We start from the raw sequence: 20,391 nt of genomic DNA on the forward strand, positions 1-20,391 counted from the left end.
ATACAAAGCATGCACATAGGATATGTATGCATGTGTGTGTGCACACATGTGTGTATAACTTATCTGTAGATTTCTGTGTCTTGAAGTGGAAGAATGTTCTGGAAACAATTCTGCTAGGACAGCAAGGAACAACTCAATCTCTAAGGCCCTCTAGGCTATAGATTTTGTCTTTTGACATTTTTTAAATAACCAAAAACCACTGAAAAGTCACTGGATTTTTCCAATTACAAATTCTATTTTCCTGCCAAATTTCGCTCAGGAGAATCTTATTTCAACCACATTATAATGGATTGTTAGGTTTTTAAGTAAAGCGAGTGGCAGAAGAGGTGTGTTCTAACCCAGTGCCTCTTCAATGTTAATATGTGAGCAAATCAGCTGGAAACCTTGGCAAAATATGCATTTTAACTTGTGTATATGAGTGGTATTTGAAGTTGTGCAATTGTACCCTGTGAAGGTGATGTTTATGATGCTAATCTTTAGTCCCCCACCATAAATCAATTTTATTCTGTCTCTTGTCTTTTCATTCCTTTCCTCTCTCTAAAATGATAGAGCTTGAACCTAAATTGATGATTTACTGTGTGTGAATATAACAGGTAACATTGCTAATACATTTCTTCCCTTTCAGTTTTTTTTCAATATTTAAGTTTCTGTTGTCTGTTTAGATAAAAGCTTAACTCTGTCCCTAAAGGCCCCTGACATATTTGAAGCAATGAAAGAATGGGCTTGAACTCTCAAATTCCATTAGAAAATGGGACCTTTGGTAAAATCACATCATCAGCATTGTCTTTTTTTTTAATCATTACATATTCCTTAATTGCTATCATTCCTTCTCACTTCTCCAGCATTTGCCTTTAAAGGGAGACAGACATTTATTTTTTATATCCATTTTTTGATATTTCATCAGAGATGCTTTCATCTAATAAGGCTTAATGTTTGTTAACAATCTCTTGTATCAGTACCATTGTGAGAGCCTTTTCTACTCTGTTGTTTTTTATATGTGTATGATTCTGACATTTCTGTGTTAAAATTGTCCATACATTTTCACAATATTTATTTCAGTCTTGCTCCTATTCCTACTCTGCTAATGACCAAATAGAATCACTGTTTAGTGTTACTTTGAGCAACTTAGAGCATTAGTGAAGTAGCTGGAAGGAATTCAGGAAAATCAGCCAATTTCTATGTTTGTGTTACATGAACAAATATCTCTTCACTTACCAAATAAACTTATAAGTTGTCCTTAAGAGATCTCCAAGTTTTGGGGCTGGGAAGGTGGCTCAGTGGTAGAGCGCTTGCCTTGCATGCCAGAGGCCCTGGGTTCGATTCCTCAGCACCACATAAGAAAAAAGCATAAGTGGTGCTGTGGCTCAAGTGGTAGAGCTCTAGCCTTGAGCTGAAGAGCTGAGGGACAGCGCCCAGGCCCAGAGTTCAGGCCCCATGATTGGACAAAAAAACAACAACAACAACAACAAAAAAACAAAAAAGAGATCTCCAAGTCTTTCCATTTCCTAACAAATGAGATGGTATCATTCTTTCTGATGGAAGCATAGAATTCCATTGTATATATGTATATATACCATATTTTCTTGGTGCATTCATCTACTGAGGGGCATCTGGGTTGGTTCCATATTAAATGAAGTAAGCCAGACCCAAAGAAATGTAAGTCCCATGGTTTCCCTTATTTGCAATAATTAGTATATGTCTAGGATAATCTTATCAGATGAGCAAAAAGGCTATAAAGCTATGTACATATGACCATATAAAATGAATGCTAATGCTAAATGAAATGAACCCCTAGATATGGACACAAGAGGTTTTTCTTTATTGCCATTGTTTTTAATGTACTATGTGCTTATTTTTAGTTTATTTTGTATGTTCTTCCCCCTATGGTATGTCCCCTGTTGTCACTGTATTTGATTTTGGTATCCTGCATCTTGTATATACAAGGACACAGATGACCCATTGCAGCAATAATACTCACAAGACACTATGTTGGAAATGAACTTTACAACTTCTGGGAGGTGGAGTGAGTGGGAGGTGGAGGAAAGGAGGTGGGGGGAAGAAAGGGATGGTAGCAGAAAAACAAAAGAGGAGGTAACAATGCTGGACAAGAAAATTGTTCATTACCTTATTCATGTAACTGTACAGCATGTTTACAATAAAATAAAACATTTAAAAAAAGAATAGATCTTCTAAGAGTCAAATTTTATTTGAATTGACAATTCACAACTATTAATGGTAGCTAAAGAGAGCTTTTGTTCTATATGCTAGTGGAAGTTATAAAAATATAATGCATAAATGTGACTGAGTCTTTTAATCAGTTTGTCTTTGAGCATCTCCTAGTCAGAAAAGGTCTTTCCTCATGGGATTGTCATGAGAAATCAATAAATTGTAAGGATACAAAATGCAAAACAATTGATTGCCAAATTTCTTTTATGTATCTTTATTATTGTATTTGTGAGTCAACATGTATTTTTCAATTATTCAGTAACACCAGAGAGAAAATTTCCAGGTATGAGATATATGTGTATATTGTATTAACAGATATAGACATTATGGTTTTAGGTACAAAATGGAATTCTGAAGTATGCAAATGATGGAACTGATGACTTTTGTTAATGATGGTGTGTTTCTGATTTGCAACTAAAGTTTCCCTGATAGCAGAAATAAATGAATGTAAAGACTTTTAAACACTCATCCCAGTCCAATTATTCATGGAATTCAAGATTTCCATCATTGTCCTGGTCACATATAGCCTCAAGGCTTCTTTCTGGTCCCTTATCTTTTGGCTTCCTGAATGTCAAAAGAAGTGTGAAGAGGAATGCACACAGTGTGTGGAGAGTGAGAGCTAGTGAGGACAAAGGAGCCCATCTGAATCTCCAATTCATTCTGTTGACAGAATTCTGGTTATATCTTTACTCTCTAGATAAGTGATTCACTGTTAACCCTGAAGAGGGAGAACTTCCCCTTCTGCACCCATTGTAGTGTTCTGATAGGAGTGATTTTTCTTACTCAAAGTTTTAGTCCTTACTTGGTAAATTGTTCGGTAGTCAAGACACAAGGTTGTCTACATCTGGTATAAATAATCTCCTATCAGAACCAACAGGTTCCTCTTTACATGCCTAAGTCTGCCATTGGATCTGTGAAAGTCTTGTAGTTTCTGTCTATATCACATACTCATCTCTTAAAAATGAGAGATGGCAGGAAGTAAGAAAGCATCTTGTCCAGTTGTTCCTTTTTTCTTATCTTTAAAATGTGAATAATAGTGGCAAGTGTGTCATAGTGGTTGTAAATAGTAAATAAAATAAATTACTAGAGAGAGAATTTATAAATTTTTTTGTATAAGAAATAACTCCAAAAATAAGGCTGTAAGCAGGCAAAGGAAGTATATATTATCTGCTGGCTTAAACAGGTGTATGCTAGTCATTTGAGAACATGAATTCTGCAGTAAGTCCTTCATAATCTCATATTGAAGGTACTTATAATATTTAATGGAATTATATATACAACTAGCAAAATATTGCTGGTATCCTCATTTTTCATATCTTAATTAGCAATTCAGTCATATAAGCAATTAAAATATGTTAAAGTATTCCCAGAAGTTTTCTAGTAGCAGGGAGGGGGAAATACCCTTGCTGCACAAAATGGATATTGGACAGTTCCTCAGGAGGTTTCTTCCCTGTCGAGAGAATTATAAACATTCTGCGCAGGGCTGTGTTTGTTTTCAATGTAGTGTTCTATATACTGTCAAAAATGTCTTCTGGTTAATAAAGACAATTAGTTGTAAAAACAAAGTTCTGTATTGAAAATTTACTTTCGTTGTTATGACAAAAGAAATACTACTGTTCTTTTTTTCATTTCCTTATCATCGCTTCTATATCTAGCCTTAGAAATTAAGTCTTTTAAGCCAAATATTTCCTTTGGCATTAAACCATTCAAATATATAATGTCTTTAAAATTAATAACCAAACTGGGCACCGGTGGCTTACGCCTGTAATCCTATCTACTCAGGAGGCTGAGATCTGAGGATCATGGTTCAAAGCCAGCCCAGGCAGGAAAGTCCATGAGCCTCTTATCTTCAATACGCAGCTAGAAAACCAGAAGTGCCCTTGTGGCTCAGGTAGTAGAATGCTAGCCTTGAGCTGAAGAGAGCAGGGACAGTGCCCAAGCCCAGAGTTCAAGCCCCATGACCGACCAAACACACACACACACACACACACACACACACACACACACACACACACACAAAACAACTAATAGGAGAGTTGGAAACCTTTTTGAAATTGAGTTGTTATTTAAAGGCATTTAATGTAATGGATTCCACAGTTTCTTTTTAGATCCTTATCTACTATATGAATTAAATGTCCATAAAGATGAATATTAATAGTAGCTCTCCTTTCCATGTTAGGGATCTATTGGTTGGTTTTGCATCAAAGTAGCATGCTTCTTTGTAATCTTAAATGGCTCTAATTTCCTACCTCCCTGTCTTTCATTTTCCTCTGGAGAAAACCCTTCCAGGGCATGACCTAATGAATTCTCCTTCAGATTGCCAAGTGAATCTGAAGCAAAGCAATTCTATAATTCGGTAGAGGGAACCTTCATTAAATACCCTAGTGAGAGAATTTTTACTGTTCATACCAGACGAAAGTACTTTTCTTGACATATTGAAATTGAACTTTAACATTTATGAGAATATAAATTGCAGCAACACATTGTAATATGTCATGGGTCCAGTAGAGCCTTAGGTCAAGGGTTTTTACTTTCTTTATAACCTCCATTAAAAATAGCAGTGATTCTTAATATTTTTTCTTTAAAAATTAGAAAAATATGTCCTGTCCTCTAGAGATGCCTTATCTTCAGTTATTCCTATAATTTATATGGTTGCATGGGGTATGTCTTTATAGGTTTTATTTGGCTTCACCAAAGTGCAAATTCAATTTTATACATATGGCTAGTTAACTCTCTTTTAAAACATAAATGTGGTTTTCTAGTGGAAAAAGATAATTTTTGTGTTCTCTTTATTCCAAATTTCTCTGTCGCTTTCTTGTCCCAAAAGCTTGCTAACATCACAGCTTTAAAAGAGCCCTATTCCATTTTATAGGCAGGCCCTGCAGCCATTAACTATGATTATCATATCACACTCATACATGTGAAATTGAAATGGACACTTCCCTATAGCACTTCTTCTTTACCACTCAGATACTTTCACTAGGTTCCAGATCAACTTGGAATAACTTTATATCTGTTTCTGTTTTCTGTGAAGGTCTTCTGAAGCAGACTTGAAAAAACAACCATGGTATTTTGACAACTAAATGCCTGGGCTTCCTCAGCACCTTGACAAATGTCAGGATTTTTCTGATAACAAATTTGCTGAACCTAGTCTTCATGATGAAGTGCAATAAAGGGCAGCACATAAATGTACCTGTAAAACTCAGTGTGCATCTTATTTATATAAGTCAATTATGCCACTTCTGGGGTTTAGGTCTAAGCAAGAAAACATACTGCATGTTTGAAACCTCTAGGAACTAAAAAATTCACTATTAGCTAGAAGACATGAATCAACAGAAAACACAGAACTCCAGTGGTCAAGATGTAGCATTACTGTTGCAATTATTTACAGGAAAATTCTGCCCTATGGAACACTGTTTCTTGCATCATTGTTAGTTGATAAACATATATATGTATTCATATGCATATATAGAAATATATGGCTCTTAATATAAAACTGTTGATTAATAAAATGTAAAGTTCTCCTAGAAATCAGAAAGATAATGCCTTTCTAGATAGCAAAGAATTTTTAAAATCCTGAAAACACAATTTTCCTAAATAGCACACCAAATATTAATTTTGGCAACTTTTGAAATGTCATTTTTCTAGGGCATTATATTGAAACAAGCAAATGAAAGAGAATAACATTCTAATTGCTAATATGTAAATTTAAGATACTCATACCTACTGAATAGGATTATGCTGAGATACTGCTAATGATGTTATTTTGCTGTATTAAAATTGCTTGCCTATTTGCAAATTTAAAATAAATAACATGGATTTTTTTTTCCTTTAACAGACAGGCTAGTCTCAATGAAGCAGCTGAGAAGTATTATGACTTAGCAGCAAGACTAAGGCCTAATGTAAGTACCTTCTTAATGAGTAGCATTGTCCAGAATAGAAAGCCCAGTGGATCTAATAGTTTGAGGATATAGACACATCATGATAGTTTTATTCTTAATTCCTTCTTAATCTGATTTTCCCCATCCACTATATATTTTATTTATTTTTAAAATCTTTATTGTAAAGGTGATTTTGAATACCCACTACAGAAGGGTATACAACATAAAATCCACCACTCTAAAAATTCCTTCTTTTCTCAGAGGCAAAATTACAATTTGCTTGCATGTGTTAAACACCATAAACTTTTATCGCTGGAATATACGTTGTAGCATTACTAAATACTTTGGGTTTGGATGAATTTTAAGATTAGTTACTTGAAAATTAGTGTGTGTTATTGTATGGTTTCATTTTTACCTCCAATGAAACCTTGATCTACTTGCCTCCTTCCTCCTCTTCAATCCCCTTGCTAATAACTGCTTTTCAACTTTATCAATAATATTTGGTTACAAGTTTCCTCTGGGTGGTCGTACTTCCATAAAATAAGATGAATATATATTAGATCATTACTATGGAAATAAAATGTCTATTTATGATACAGTAAGAACTGGTTTTATAGCAATTTTCTAAGCATCATTGTATTGCAGTGCGCTTAATTTATTCTTGAATGTATACAAGAATAAATTAAGCGCACTGCAATACAATGATGCTTAGAAAATTGCTATACATTCTGCATTGCTCTGTAGCACAAAACTCTCACCTGCCCACCAGCTCTGTACTACATATTGAGAAATTTGATTTTGAAACAGTAATGAAAGTTCATATGAGAAGTGAGTACAAGCAATGCAATCAGTCTTGTTCTTTTATAGTACCTCATCTTTTGCACAGGCATCTCTCATGCTTTTTGATAGGATGCAGGGATTCCATACCCTCAAAGAAATTGAGCACAGTCAACTACTTGAAATAGAGTGTGGCAATTCCCACAGAGATATATGAAGTCTTCTGGAAGCACAGAAGTGGGGATTGATGCTCTCTGATAATAGACCTGCATGGGAAGTAGCTTAAAAAAAATCCATAAGATTCATTACAGTAAACTTAGCTGTAAATCTAAACACTCCCCAGTTTTATTTGTAAGGAAGAAGTAATGGGTTTGGTGTTCTCCCTTTGACAAAACACAATGTAATATCACTGCAAGTATATAAATTTAAGTTTTACATGACAAAAGAATCTTCAAAAATTTGAAGATTCAAAGAAACAGGGAAATATTTTTATGGCCAATTGTGTATAAATATGATTTGAAGGCAAATATATAGTGGTAATAAATTAGGAGGAACTTAAAGCCTGTTTTCCCAAATTCTCCTCTGTGTCCTTTGTTGTCCGAGATAAAAAGGGAGGTCTTAAGATCTACCTCAGAAGAAACAGGAAGAAGAAAGTTACAGAATGACTGACCATTCCACATCTCTGATCTCAATTTCCTGTAAATAAAATTCTCAGCCTTCTGAGGTATCATATAGTATAGTGACTCTTCTGAGCCCATTAGTGTTAGTTATGTTTCAAGAATTGGTGAGCTATTTGCAACACAAGAAAATAATAACCGTCATGATAAAACAACAATGGCCACTACAATATTTGAATACTTATTATGTATCACTATCTTCAGTAAGTACTTGAGGTGAATTTCTTATCCATCCCCCACTACTCACAGATATTTTTGTGAGCCTCATTGTACTGAAATTTAGAGAAGTTCCTAAGTCACCCAGCAACACAACTTTCACAATTATAGGAAGTCACATTGGCTACCATGTGCATAACAAAAAGCTTGATGGAAAAAAAATGACCATGTTATAAAGAGGAGATAAAAGCCAGAGATGTGAGAAACCAAAATACGAAGTTTCTGCTCTTGTATTTTCTCAGTAAATATTTACTAAGTACCAGACACTGGATACGCAACAGTGAATGAAATGGTTATGAATGTCTGTTAGGAGTTTATAATCTGATCTAAAGTGAGAGAACTCAAGCAAATAAATAAAGTGACTTGTATTTCAATAGTGAATGATTTGGAGAAGAATGAAGCAAAGTATGGGGGGTTAGGAAGTGCAGGAGGTACAGCTTTGTAAATGCTCAAGATGGGCACTTTAGTGCAATATTTCTGATAGAAAGATTGAACTTGATGTCTTAAACTTGGTATTGTAATTTTATTGAAGAGAACAGAGAACAGAGTTTTTGTTTTTCTTTCTTTTCTGATCCCATTACATTGATTAATGCTTTAAGTATGCATAATACATGATAATTAAGTTTAACCTTTGTTCATCCAAGATGGGTTACTTTGGTGTCACTTTAATGTTTGTTATGTGATTAAATGAAACCTTTCAGCTCAATATAATGGATTAATAAGAAAACAGCTGTATGTGCCTTACTCTAAAAATTAAAAAGGCATTCAGGCACCACAGCATGCAGTCTGACTTACGAGGTTGTTTATTTTGAATGACAAACCAAATCATAAAATCAATGTTTAATCTTCAATCCAAAGCTATTTTCTTTTGCTTAGATCCCAAAATGTTTCTTCATAAATATGGTATAGATTATATTTGAAAGGCATTATTTAAATGATATATTCCCTATCTGACAACAAGAGGTATTTTATGAAGTTGGATAGACTATAAAGTTCATATTTAACAATCAGTGAATAATGTTATAATCAGTGGATCAACAGATGTGTTTTTAATCAATCTGCTTTTTAATTGTGTTTTGATTTTCAGTTCAGTATTGTAGCTAAATAAGGTGTGAATAAGGGCAAAGTGATACCTTAGGTAGATCAAATTAATAATCCATAACCATATTATAAGATTTTATTATGAAGCAGAAAACCTATTTAAACTATAGACTATCATTTATTAGGGATATGCATTTGATCTGAATTAAAGCAACCACCTTTCATATATCTCACTGTTTATTCTCTTTGTTCTTGAAAACATTCTTGCTTATTTCTGTCCCATAGCTATAATTTCAGTCACCTGCTTATAAGAGAGGGTAGCAAAAAGACCTTTGTGTGCATTTCCCCTCTAAATACTTTTGTTGTCTTTTTTCCTACTTTCTCATGATAGATCTTACTCTTCTATTGGCCTTCTATTGGCCTGAATGCTATAATTGTTTAGGTGTTGTCTGGGGTTGGGGATAATAGTCTTTTAGCAGTACACCTGTTAGATTACAGTTGTACAACTGAAAGATGGCTGAAACTTCTGTGTATTAGTGTTCATCACTGTCATATCAAAAAGATAAATGTTCATTTATGAGATATTGTTCATTTTTTAATAAAGTACTGATTCCATTTCTTCAAAATGTTCCATATTGAGTTTGTCATATCTAGTCTGCAAAAGAATCTGCTATTCTAGTTGGAAATTTATATAATTGATTTACTCTGAATTCATTGAATGCTTAAATTATTTGACATATGAGAATTGCAATGATCAGATACTTAGATAAGAAAAGAATTCTAGGGGCTGGGAAGGTGGCTCAGTGGTAGAGTGCTTGCCTTGCATGCATGAGGCCCTGGGTTCAATTCCTCAGCACCACATAAGCAGAAAAAAAACAAAACAAAACGGAAGTGGCGCTGTGGCTCAAGTGGTAGAGCACTACCCTTGAGGTGAAGAGCTGAGGGACAGCGCCCAGGCCCAGAGGTCAGGCCCCAAGACTGGACCCCCCCCAAAAAAAAAGAAAAAGAAAAGAATTCTAAATTATTCATTTTTAAATTTTTGTATTGACATTTCTTCAGTGAAGTTTAAGATGTTATCATGTACTGAAGTGAATAGAACAGTGTGTTTTGATTTCCAGTAAATAGTTAAAGTGGATTTATAAAATAATCAGTCTACTTATTTAAAAAATCTTACTGAGTTGATTTTGAGGGGTGGTTGCTATCAGACTGGATATCATATTAAAACATACTTTTTTTAAATTTTATTTTATTGTCAAGGTGATGTACAGAGAAGTTACAGTTACATACATAAGGTAATGAGTATATATGTCTATAGGTGGATAAAGTTCACACGAAACTGTATTTTTGTGTTTTCTTTTTCATTTTGTGCATCATCTGTGGAGGTTTCTATGTAAAGACAATTTTTATCCATTTTCTCCTTTCACTGTAGATACCAGAAAGTGCTTACTCCTGAGGACTAGCTAGAAGAAACAGTTCAATAAAACTGCTTTGTGTTTCCCATGGGAATTAAGCCCAATTCTGCATCCACTTACTAATTTTTAGTTTTTTATAAATATGAAGAATAAGAAATTTGCATAATGCAAGGTCACCTGCTTTTACTTAACTGCTTATTAACTGTGAAGTCAGAAGAACATAGTAATTAGTGATCAGATCTTGTCCTATTCTGGATGTATATATATATATATATATATATATATATATATATATATTTAGTTTGACCTCATTTAACTTATTTTTTTAAGTCAAGTTGCAGCTTTATATATTGCAGGCTGAATGCCAAGTGCAGTAGGATTTCAAAGTTATGAAAAATTAACTGACCATGAGAAAGACACAATTTAGTATGGGGAAGGAGGGGAGGAAAGAACATGTAAATCCCGATCCTTACACGTAGGGTGGTAAATAATGCTATCTAATAAGAGCTTTGTGAGAAATCTAAGCTGCGTGCTAATAAAGTGCACAGGAGAAATTGCTTTCAGCTGGACTGATCTGATAGGCATTGAGTCACAGTTGGCAAGCTTAAGGAAGTTTGAAATGATAGAATATATGTACGTGAAGATTTTAGCAGGAGGGAGGAAGGAAGAATTTGGCAGGTGGAGGCCTAGGCATAAATAAGAGCAGGGGGAAGTGTTGGGGATTAGACTGGAAACTGACCTAAAACCAGAAAAAATGCATTGAATATCAAACAAACCATTAGAACTTTGCATTCCAGAATTGCGTGAAGTGGGATGGCGTAAGGAGCCTATGTAGAAACTTAGGATGGCCATTTTTAGGAGGCAGTGAAAAATGTATATTGTGTTCAGGAAGTAGAATCAGGAAAAATAACTTTGGGTAAACCAAACATACTATTATTATAACTTAAACGCATAAGGGAGTAGAAAGTAAAATTACAGATACAGAATGGAATAGAAACAACCCATAGGAAAAGTAAGACATACGTTATTTGATGGGATATTAGATGGTCGCCTTTAAGTGCTTTCAAGTTTTGAATTTAGATAGAATTGAAAAATGAAATACTGTTAACAGACATAGGGTCATTAGAGTGAAGAAAGTCATACATTTGTACTTGGCAAATTCTGAATGGAAAGTTAGGCTGTCTGTTCTAAGTATCTCTGGGGCCTTTCTGTCAGGAAGCAGGACAGAGACATGACATTGAAGAATGGTGCTAATAGAAATTCTGTTCTGATATATGTGGTAGATGTTTGACTCACACCTTACACTTCTAGTTTGCATGCTATCCTAAAAGTATTCTACATGTGAAGTCATTATCTATGAATTAAAGGGAACTATATCCCTAGGACCACTTAGAAGGAAAAAAGTCTTCACTTGTGCATTTTAACTTCCCTACAGGCATCTAAGACATAAATAATTTCAGAACCTTATTATAAAATCAAAGCCAATGGAAGTGGCGCTGTAGCTCAAGTGGTAGAGCCCTCGCCTTGAGCTGAAGAGCTGAGGGACAACGCCCAGGCCCAGAGTTCAAGCCCCATGACCGACCAAAAAAAAAAAATCAAAGCCAGTGCTATATATTTGTTCACTTCAGCAGTGATCTCATATCAAAAAATCAGATCTTGAAATATGACAGGAAAAAATGCAAAGAAATGTCCTCATTATGCTAAGGTGCAGTTGGGCATGGTAATCTGCATATTCTACTACATATATCACTTCCAATTTAGACGCCTCTTCTTATGGTAAACATGGTTGTAGGAAAATGAATGTTGAGCAAAAATATCTACAAACAGTGGAATCTGGAGAGAAATGGTAGAGAACCATTTTGGGGGTTGTTCTGATAGAAGAAAAATAAAATACCTTGGGGGATGTTTTTCTCTTTTTTTCTACCATATTTTTCTACCGTAATTAGAACAAGAGACTGAAATTAAGTTAAACAGGACAGCTTCATATTTGACCATAAAAGGGTTTTTTTTTTAAAAGAAAATTATTGAGATCATCATTTTGTTGGGGAAAAGATGACAGAGTTAATAATAATTTGTCTGGGAAACGGTTAAACCATATTTTGGCTTGTAAATGCTGGAGGAACCATATGGCTCACTCAAAACTTTCCACAAGCTTCTGTGATGTGGGAAAATTACATACCACATGTCTTTTGGACTTTTGTGTATTAATAATATATGGCTCCCCAAATCACTAGGTTGAATATATGAGGAAAATGTGTTTTCATACTGTACATACATCTCCCATTCTTCCTACATTTATAGTTTTTCAATTTCAAACACATCTGTACCTTTTTTTGATTAAAAGAATGGAGCAAAGGTTAAGTTGACAAACAGAAAAACCAGGCTCTAATCAAGGGAGAAATTGTTATTACTTTTCCTCTGTATTTTATTTAGTGTTAAAAATCAACAGAGATAGCACTGTAATAAGGTCTTTGAACTTATGTTTATTTATTTATATTTATTTGCCAAAGTTAGCCACCAAAGTCTTACTTGTACTTTTGTTCATAAGGAGGTTTTATGACGCTCATATTATGGAGAATCAGGAGAAATGAAACATTAAATTCTTCTTGTCTCATTTCAACAAGATAAAGGCTTATTTCTCTGAGAGCTTCAGTTATGCCGGGAATAAATTTAATCTCATCTCATCCATATTTGTCTTCAAACTCCTCACCACTGTAGAACTCTTTTCTAAATAATTTACATGCTGCCCTACTTTTCTTATAACAAATTGAAAGTCTGGTTTCTGGTGCATTCTCTTCTGCTTACATTTTAGTTGCTTTGTTTTGCGCTGTATTTTGAAAGTGTTTTGCAAACCAGAACAAACTTGCATTTCTGAAGTGGTTACTGTGCTTCTTCTGTTTATCAGATTTTCTAAGTCTCAAGCTTAGAAGACAAGGATGGTTAGAACAGCCCATTTGTTTACTGTTGCTGTGGGCAAATGGCAGCCCCAAATGGGGCAAGAGATTTGGGTTGAACTATGCTAAATTTTTCAGTTCTTCCAACCCTCTCAGTATTATCGTGATTCATAATCCCCATGGAATTTCTTAAAAGCATTATTTAAAAAATACATACATCTGCACTGCGTATGAGTATATATGTGTTGTTAGACTCAGCCAAAAAGATCAGAGGAGGTAGGAGATGGGTAGAATCTTAAGTGGCTCTTGGCTATGAAGGAAATCATCACAAGTGTTGTAGTTTAAGGAACATCAGAACCTTTGGGAAATTTTACTTAATTATATTCTCTGAATTTTCAGCATGTTTATTTAGATTCACAATTGCTTTGTTGGGGGCACTCTTTGTATAGAGTTAAAGCTGTAGTTGTTTGAATTGGGAGACCACACACTAATATTACTTTTAGTCTCCTCTCCAGAGAATTCAATTCCTGGTTTCTTTGAAAATTCAACAGTTGTAACCACACTGACCACATTCCCACCTGGAGTCTCCAGGCGGGAGACTGAATGCCACCTGCACAGGCCCTGCTCCTTCCCAACTCACTCACCACATCCCTCACAGACACTTTTTGCTTATTTCCATAACATGCCTCCACTGTTTCTATAATCTTGTAGATATTTATGCTTTTGATCTGTGACAGAGCTTGCAGAATTTTTTTCCCTCCCTCTAAACACACACTGAAAGAGTAACAGAGAGCTGCTTACACTGTCTCTTCTCTCCCTGTGGGAATCATCCAGTAATGTTCTACCATCTCTTTTTCTGTTTCCTTGCCTTTCTTCTTCTATTTCTCTTTGTTATCTATTTGGACCTTAGTTTATGTCTCCAGATGAATTATACTTTAATTCTAAAAGCAAGTTGAGTAGATCCTGGAAAGTTGAAAGTCTATGTTAAATAGAAAAAAACAAACTACATTCTAACATGTTTTAATGCAGAAAGGAAGATTTTATTTTTATTAGCATAATTAATTGCAAAATAATGATCTCACGAGGTTTTAATATGTGTATGTACATATGATATGCTATTCACTTTCCTATTCCTCCCACCAGTCCCCTCCAATTTATCCTTTCATTGTAGGTGTAGATTTCTCATATGAAAGAGAAAACATGACATATTTGTCTTCCATAGCCTGGCTTATTTTGTTTAACATGATAATCTCCAGGTCCATGTATTTTCTAGTAAAGATTGTGATTTTATTCTTTATAGATGAACAATACTCCATGTTGTATACATCTATCACATTTTCTTTATCTTGTCCTCTGTTGATATACCCCTGGAATGACTCCATAACTTAGCTATGGTAGATAATATAGTGTGTTAATCATGGGTGTGTAGCTATGATTTTTTTACTTAGTGAATGGAAGACTTCATTTAAAACTGTTGTGATAGGCATCAACACTTTTGTGTTAGAAAATTGTGGCCTGGTTCCAAATATAACACAACCCCTGTGGATTTACAATGACAAAGTTCTGGAAATGCTGTTCCAAATATATGCTAATTTGACATACAAGTTGGTTAAAGAAACTTGAAAAAAGTGCATGTCAGAAAGGACTTTTTCAAGGGGGTAATCTTTAAGTAGTTGTACAAAGAGGTCAACAAGTCAATTTATGAATATATTGCATCTTAATCAGTGTCACAAAACAAGGTCATGGAAGTTTAAAGGAACCTGCTAGGGAGATGTAGGAGAAAAAGGCAATTAATGACTGGGGATGGATCCCAATATGCATATATGGAAATTTCTATCTCTTTTTACAGGTATCTCAGGCCAATGAGTTAACGTAACTTGAGGATAGGAAATGTTTGGAAGATGTCACGTATAATAGGATTGTTTTATAAAATGGCTTACCAGAATTATTGCTGAGAGAAAGCCAGGTGCTCTTATATCAAAGGTGGAAAATGAGAATTCTGACGAGATCCTAGATTATGAAGATCAAGAGTGGAATAATTCTGGCTCCTCTGACTTAGCAGGACCTTTGCTACAACTGGATCATGCATGATGAAGCCAAGGCTTAAAGATGAGACAAAAAGGCATTTGGAAGAGCCTATATGTTGTTTGCCCAAGAACAATGTGTCCTCCTATATAACTGTTCTAGACTTCATGGTTATGAAAAATTTCTTGTCATTTAGAAAATACCAATAGCAACAGTTTCTCTTTCATTACTTGAGAAGGATTTGATTAAAGATGTGTTTGCAGCATTCTTGGAAGAGAGAGCTACATTTTTTTAAGGAAGAATATGACATAGATGCAGCACAAAATACTTTTTGTCCTTGTTTTGTCAACAGCTATTCTTCCCTTAGTTATCAAGTATACTTCAATGACTGATTCTGCATGATGGTAATATCATAAAATTAAAAGTGCAGAGAATTGGATCCCTTAAATATTGGACTTTTAAATTTGAACAATTCTCCCATCCTCTGTGGTTTTCATATCTATTTTTGCACTACTTTTTTAAAATGATCTCTGCTAAGAATAACTTGTAGAAATGGAGCTTTACAACATATGTACATTTCCTTTGTGAAGTATAAATGGCAAGTTATAAAGAGCAAATGTGCTGCCATTAGAGATGTTCTGACAAGAAAGAATTTGAAATGGTCACTTAATCACTAAATTGGTTTCATTTCGAAAGTAACTTGCTTAGCTTTGGAAAATGCTGAATTTTACAGAGTAAGGCAATTTTCAAGAGATTTGTTGGGATGATGTACCAAATAATACATATGAGTTTCTTTCAATCATTCCTAACTACCAAAAATTAATTACTAAAATCATAGGAAGAGATGATCAACCTTGCTTTTCATAGTGTGAGATTATAGACCTCAGCAAGTTCTGCAATGGATAGATGTAAAAGATTATGGCTACTTACTCCATTCATTGCTTTTCTTTTTCATTGAGCTAAGTTACTTTGTACCAACCATCTATGCTGACTACTTTGGAAAAAGATAAATGTGCTTTCCCTAGGATTTTGTTTTAAATTGCATTTGTAATTTCATGTATTTATATAAAAACCCTGATAAAAATCCTAAAAACAAACACAAAAGTTCTTAATACATACTAATTTAGTTTAAGACAAATTATTTATTTAAACATGTAGTACTTTTAACACTATAATTTCAGAAACGTGTTTATTTCATCCTTTATAAAATGAAGAGTTATAAAACAAATAATTATCTTTCCCCAAAGAGTTACATTATTTGTTAATTTTTAGAACCATCTTTTTCATCTATTGTAATCGCTTATGTTCTCACTTCTAAGCAACAGTATGCTATCAATCTATCAGCAATTCAGACCTGCAACCATAAATAGTCACTAATATACATGTATACTTCTATTAGAATGATATGCTACTAAAATGATATATGGAATAATGAAAATGTGTATCTGGTAAGTTAAATATTTAATTTGCACATATTAGAAGTGCAAACTGACTTAAAGTGCATTTCTGTCCCTCTACTTATATAACAAAGCCTTATTCGTAGACATCTATTTCAATTCATCAATTTTCTTATAGGAGAAAGGGATGCCTATTTAGAATCCTAATTTTTTTTTATTGTGAAAATACCGTACAGAGGGGTTACAATTACATGGGCAAGGTAATGAGTACATTTCTTGTCAAGCATTGTAGCCTCCTCTGTTGTTTCCCCTTCCTATCCCTTCCCATCTCCACACCTCCCCTCACCCCATTTTTCGACATAATGTCTTGTACATTTCATTGTTGCAATGGGTCCGCCTACCCCTCCATAAATGTATACCTACACCAAGTACAGTAAAAACAGGGATTATACCATGGGGGAGGGACATACAAAGCAACAAAGAAATATCTTATAAATATGTCAGAAACAATAGCAAGAAAGAGAAAACCTTCTTACCTACGTCTTTCTCTATGTTACTCTCTCATTTTTTTTAAGTGTTCTTAGGCTAGTGCTGAGAACAATAAATTCCTCAGGTTTTGAAGAAAAGACTGTGTTGCTACCCAAAAAGGATTGTATAATTAGTCTTGGGAATCTACTAGAAACATCTGCATATGCTTAGTCTTTCTTTTATTGTGTAATATAACATTATCATCGTATTTTCCAGTATGCTAATTGATACATAACTCCCAAACATTTCCTATAGCTAGAAAGTTTTTTATATAAAACTTTAATAAAGAACAGATGATGGATTATACTCAATGTATTATAGTGCCATATCATTGCTTTAATTTCATTATTGTTACATTTGAATTAGTTTAAAAAGGGAAGATTCACCTAAACTAAAATAATAACACTGAGCAAGTAAATTAGGCATTATGCATTAATGACAGTACTATAGCCCTACATTTCTCCATGTATATATTGTGTGAATTTTTACCTAAATATTTTTATCTTTATAAATTGTAAAAAATAAACATTATATTCTTTTAACAGAAAATAATATTGTTTAAAGAATGTCAGCCTAACCGCACCTGTACTATGCAAACATTAAAATTTAAGTTCTCAGCCAGCAGTCTTGGTTTACTTGTATTAATCCAGTACTTAGGAGACTGAAGAAGATGATTATGGATTTTAATTAAAGCTTTCAAAAAATTGAGTTCTAACCCATTTTAAAATATGTGGAAAATGAGATGGGGTAACTTACTCAAAGACTTATAAGGTAATGACACAGCCAGAAAATCCAGTCTAGTTTTGGATCCTGTGTTAATTCATGAATTCTTTTGTTTTTAATTAAATTTTATTGTCAAAGTGATGTACAGAGGGGATACAGTTACATAAATAAGGTAATGAGTACTTTTTAAAAAATAAAACATTGTTTACCCCTCTCATTTTTCTCTCACTATCTGTCTTCCCCAACTCCCCTACCAAGTTGTAAAGTTCATTTCCAACATATTGTCTTATGAGTATCATTGTTGCATTGGTTCACCCTTTGTCCTTTGTTTCACCATTTTGTTTTCCCCTTCTCTTCCCCAAATCAGATAAACATATATACAAGACACAGGGTACCAAAATTAAATACAGTGAGAACAGGGAATAAACCAAAGTGGGGAGCAACGAAAGAAAAAAAGAAATAACTTCACACAGTACATTAAAAACAACAACAAAGAAAATCCTCTTGTTCCCATATCTTGGAGTTCATTTCAATTAGCATCATCTTATATGCTCATATGTACATAGCTATTGAGCTATTGTGATCCTTTGCTAGGACTATCCTAGACATATATTAAACTGGTTCAATGACTCTGGAAAGCAGTATGGAGGTTCCTCAAAAAAATAAAGATAGATTTTCCCTATGACCTAGCAATACTACTCCTGGACATTTACCCAAATGACTACAAACAAGATCATACTAAAACTTCCAACACAACCATGTTCACTGCGCTATTATTTGCCATAGCTAAGATATAGAACCAACTCAGATGCCCCTCAGTTGATGAATGAATGAAGAAAATATTGTATATATACACAATATAATTTTATGATTTCATCAGAAAGAATAAATTTTTATGTAAGAATATCAAAATTCAGTAACCAACAATTGAAGTTTAGGACTAGTTATTGTTTAAAATGTCATGGACTAAATTGTCCTGGTTATTTATGTATTAATCATTGTTTGGAGATGTGCTATTCAATAAAATCAATTAATTTAGTCCCTGGAACAGATGTCTATATTCAGATAGGTGCATATATCCAGTGTATAAGAATTAAAATATTCTCTAAATAGAAAAGAATCAATAGAGCTCACCTTTTAATTCATCTTTTTCTTTCCCTAAGCTGTAAAAATAATCGACTTAGAAATTTGCTTAATTGATCATAAGATTTTAATGAAGTTTTCATGAAGTTTTATTATAAATTACATCAAAACATTTTATTAGTAATTCAGATTGATAATACTTTCATTTCTTACTAGTAGCCTGACTGGACTTAGTCATTCTCTCATATAAGTAAAGGGAAATTTCCAAATATGATGGTATTTGTGTAGTAGAAGCTATAGCATGAACATGTCATAAAGGTAAGTTCTTTATAAAACTCAGTTTGAATTTTCATCTGTGCTTTAAAAGAAATTTATTGCTTTCTTAAGTATATGTATGCTGTATCATTTAAGATGTCTAGAAAGCTTCTCCACCTGAGCATTTGTGGTGGATTCAGAACAAGAGAGAATTCTGTAGTGATGACCAGTGGATGAGACAAATTAGTACAAAACATTGTTTCACACTGTCACAGAAGTATCACAATAAATGCAATTTATCATTGCAATTTGTGAAATTCTATCTGAATTACATATTCTGGTATACTGGTCGTGTAACTATTTGAACCTTGACATAGTCTAGATCACAAATACATGCACACACACAGACACACACATACAGACACAGACACACACACTCATACACAGACACACACACATTCACACAGACACACACACACACACACACACACACACACACACACACACACTAGGTTGTTTAGTAAGATGTCTTTAGAAATATCCCTAACTAAGCCTGGCACTTACCTTAGCTACTCAGGAGGCTGAGATCTGAAAATCATGGTTCAAAGCCAGCCCAGACAGGAAAAGCTGTTGAACCTGTTATCTTTAACCACCAAAAAGCCAGAAATGAAGCTTTGGCTCAAGTGGTAAAGCATTATCCTTGAGCAAAAAACCCAGGCATAGTGCTCAAGCCCTGACATCAAGCCCCAGGACCATTACCAAATAAACATAGAAGATAATTATGGTAGATTCAAGGGAGATCTTCAGTAGCATGATTCCTTAAAAACTAATATCAAAGTTCAGCAAAACAAAATACCAGGAAGTGGCTACTGGAAAGTAGTGGGGTGTCATCAAGAGTAGAGGAGTAGATGAATGAAGAGAAGACTAGGAGAGTGCAGACAACAATCCAGTGTATACCCTACAAAATTAAGAGGAGTGAAGGAAGGAGTGGGTATTGGAGGGATGGGTGAAGAATGTGGAAAGGGTTTTCAATTGTATTCCATTGGTCCTGAGGTCTGTTCTTATGCCAGTACCAAGCTGTTTTGATTACTATGGCTTTATAGTAGAGTTGGAAACTTGGTATTGATATTCCTCCAGCAATGTTCTTTCTGTTGAGGATCATTTTTGCTATTCGGGGTCTTTTATTGTTCTGAGTCAAAGCAGACACTCTGAAAATATTACAGGATAGAATAGGAGAAACCCTAGGTCTCCTTGGC

General features: G+C 34.1%; 1 protein-coding gene across 1 annotated transcript in view; it reads left to right on the plus strand.

Moving 5' to 3' along the window:
* Nucleotides 1-20,391, plus strand: part of Tmtc2 (transmembrane and tetratricopeptide repeat containing 2) — a 350,008-nt gene that overhangs the window by 285,855 nt on the left and 43,762 nt on the right. The window contains exon 10 of the mRNA XM_013020555.1: nt 6,065-6,128. Within this exon, the coding sequence (XP_012876009.1) occupies nt 6,065-6,128 (64 nt within the window). The remainder of the gene's footprint in view (nt 1-6,064; nt 6,129-20,391) is intronic.

Source organism: Dipodomys ordii, unplaced genomic scaffold (genome assembly GCF_000151885.1).
Source record: "Dipodomys ordii isolate 6190 unplaced genomic scaffold, Dord_2.0 Scaffold3, whole genome shotgun sequence".
Classification (NCBI taxonomy): Eukaryota; Metazoa; Chordata; class Mammalia; order Rodentia; family Heteromyidae; genus Dipodomys; species Dipodomys ordii.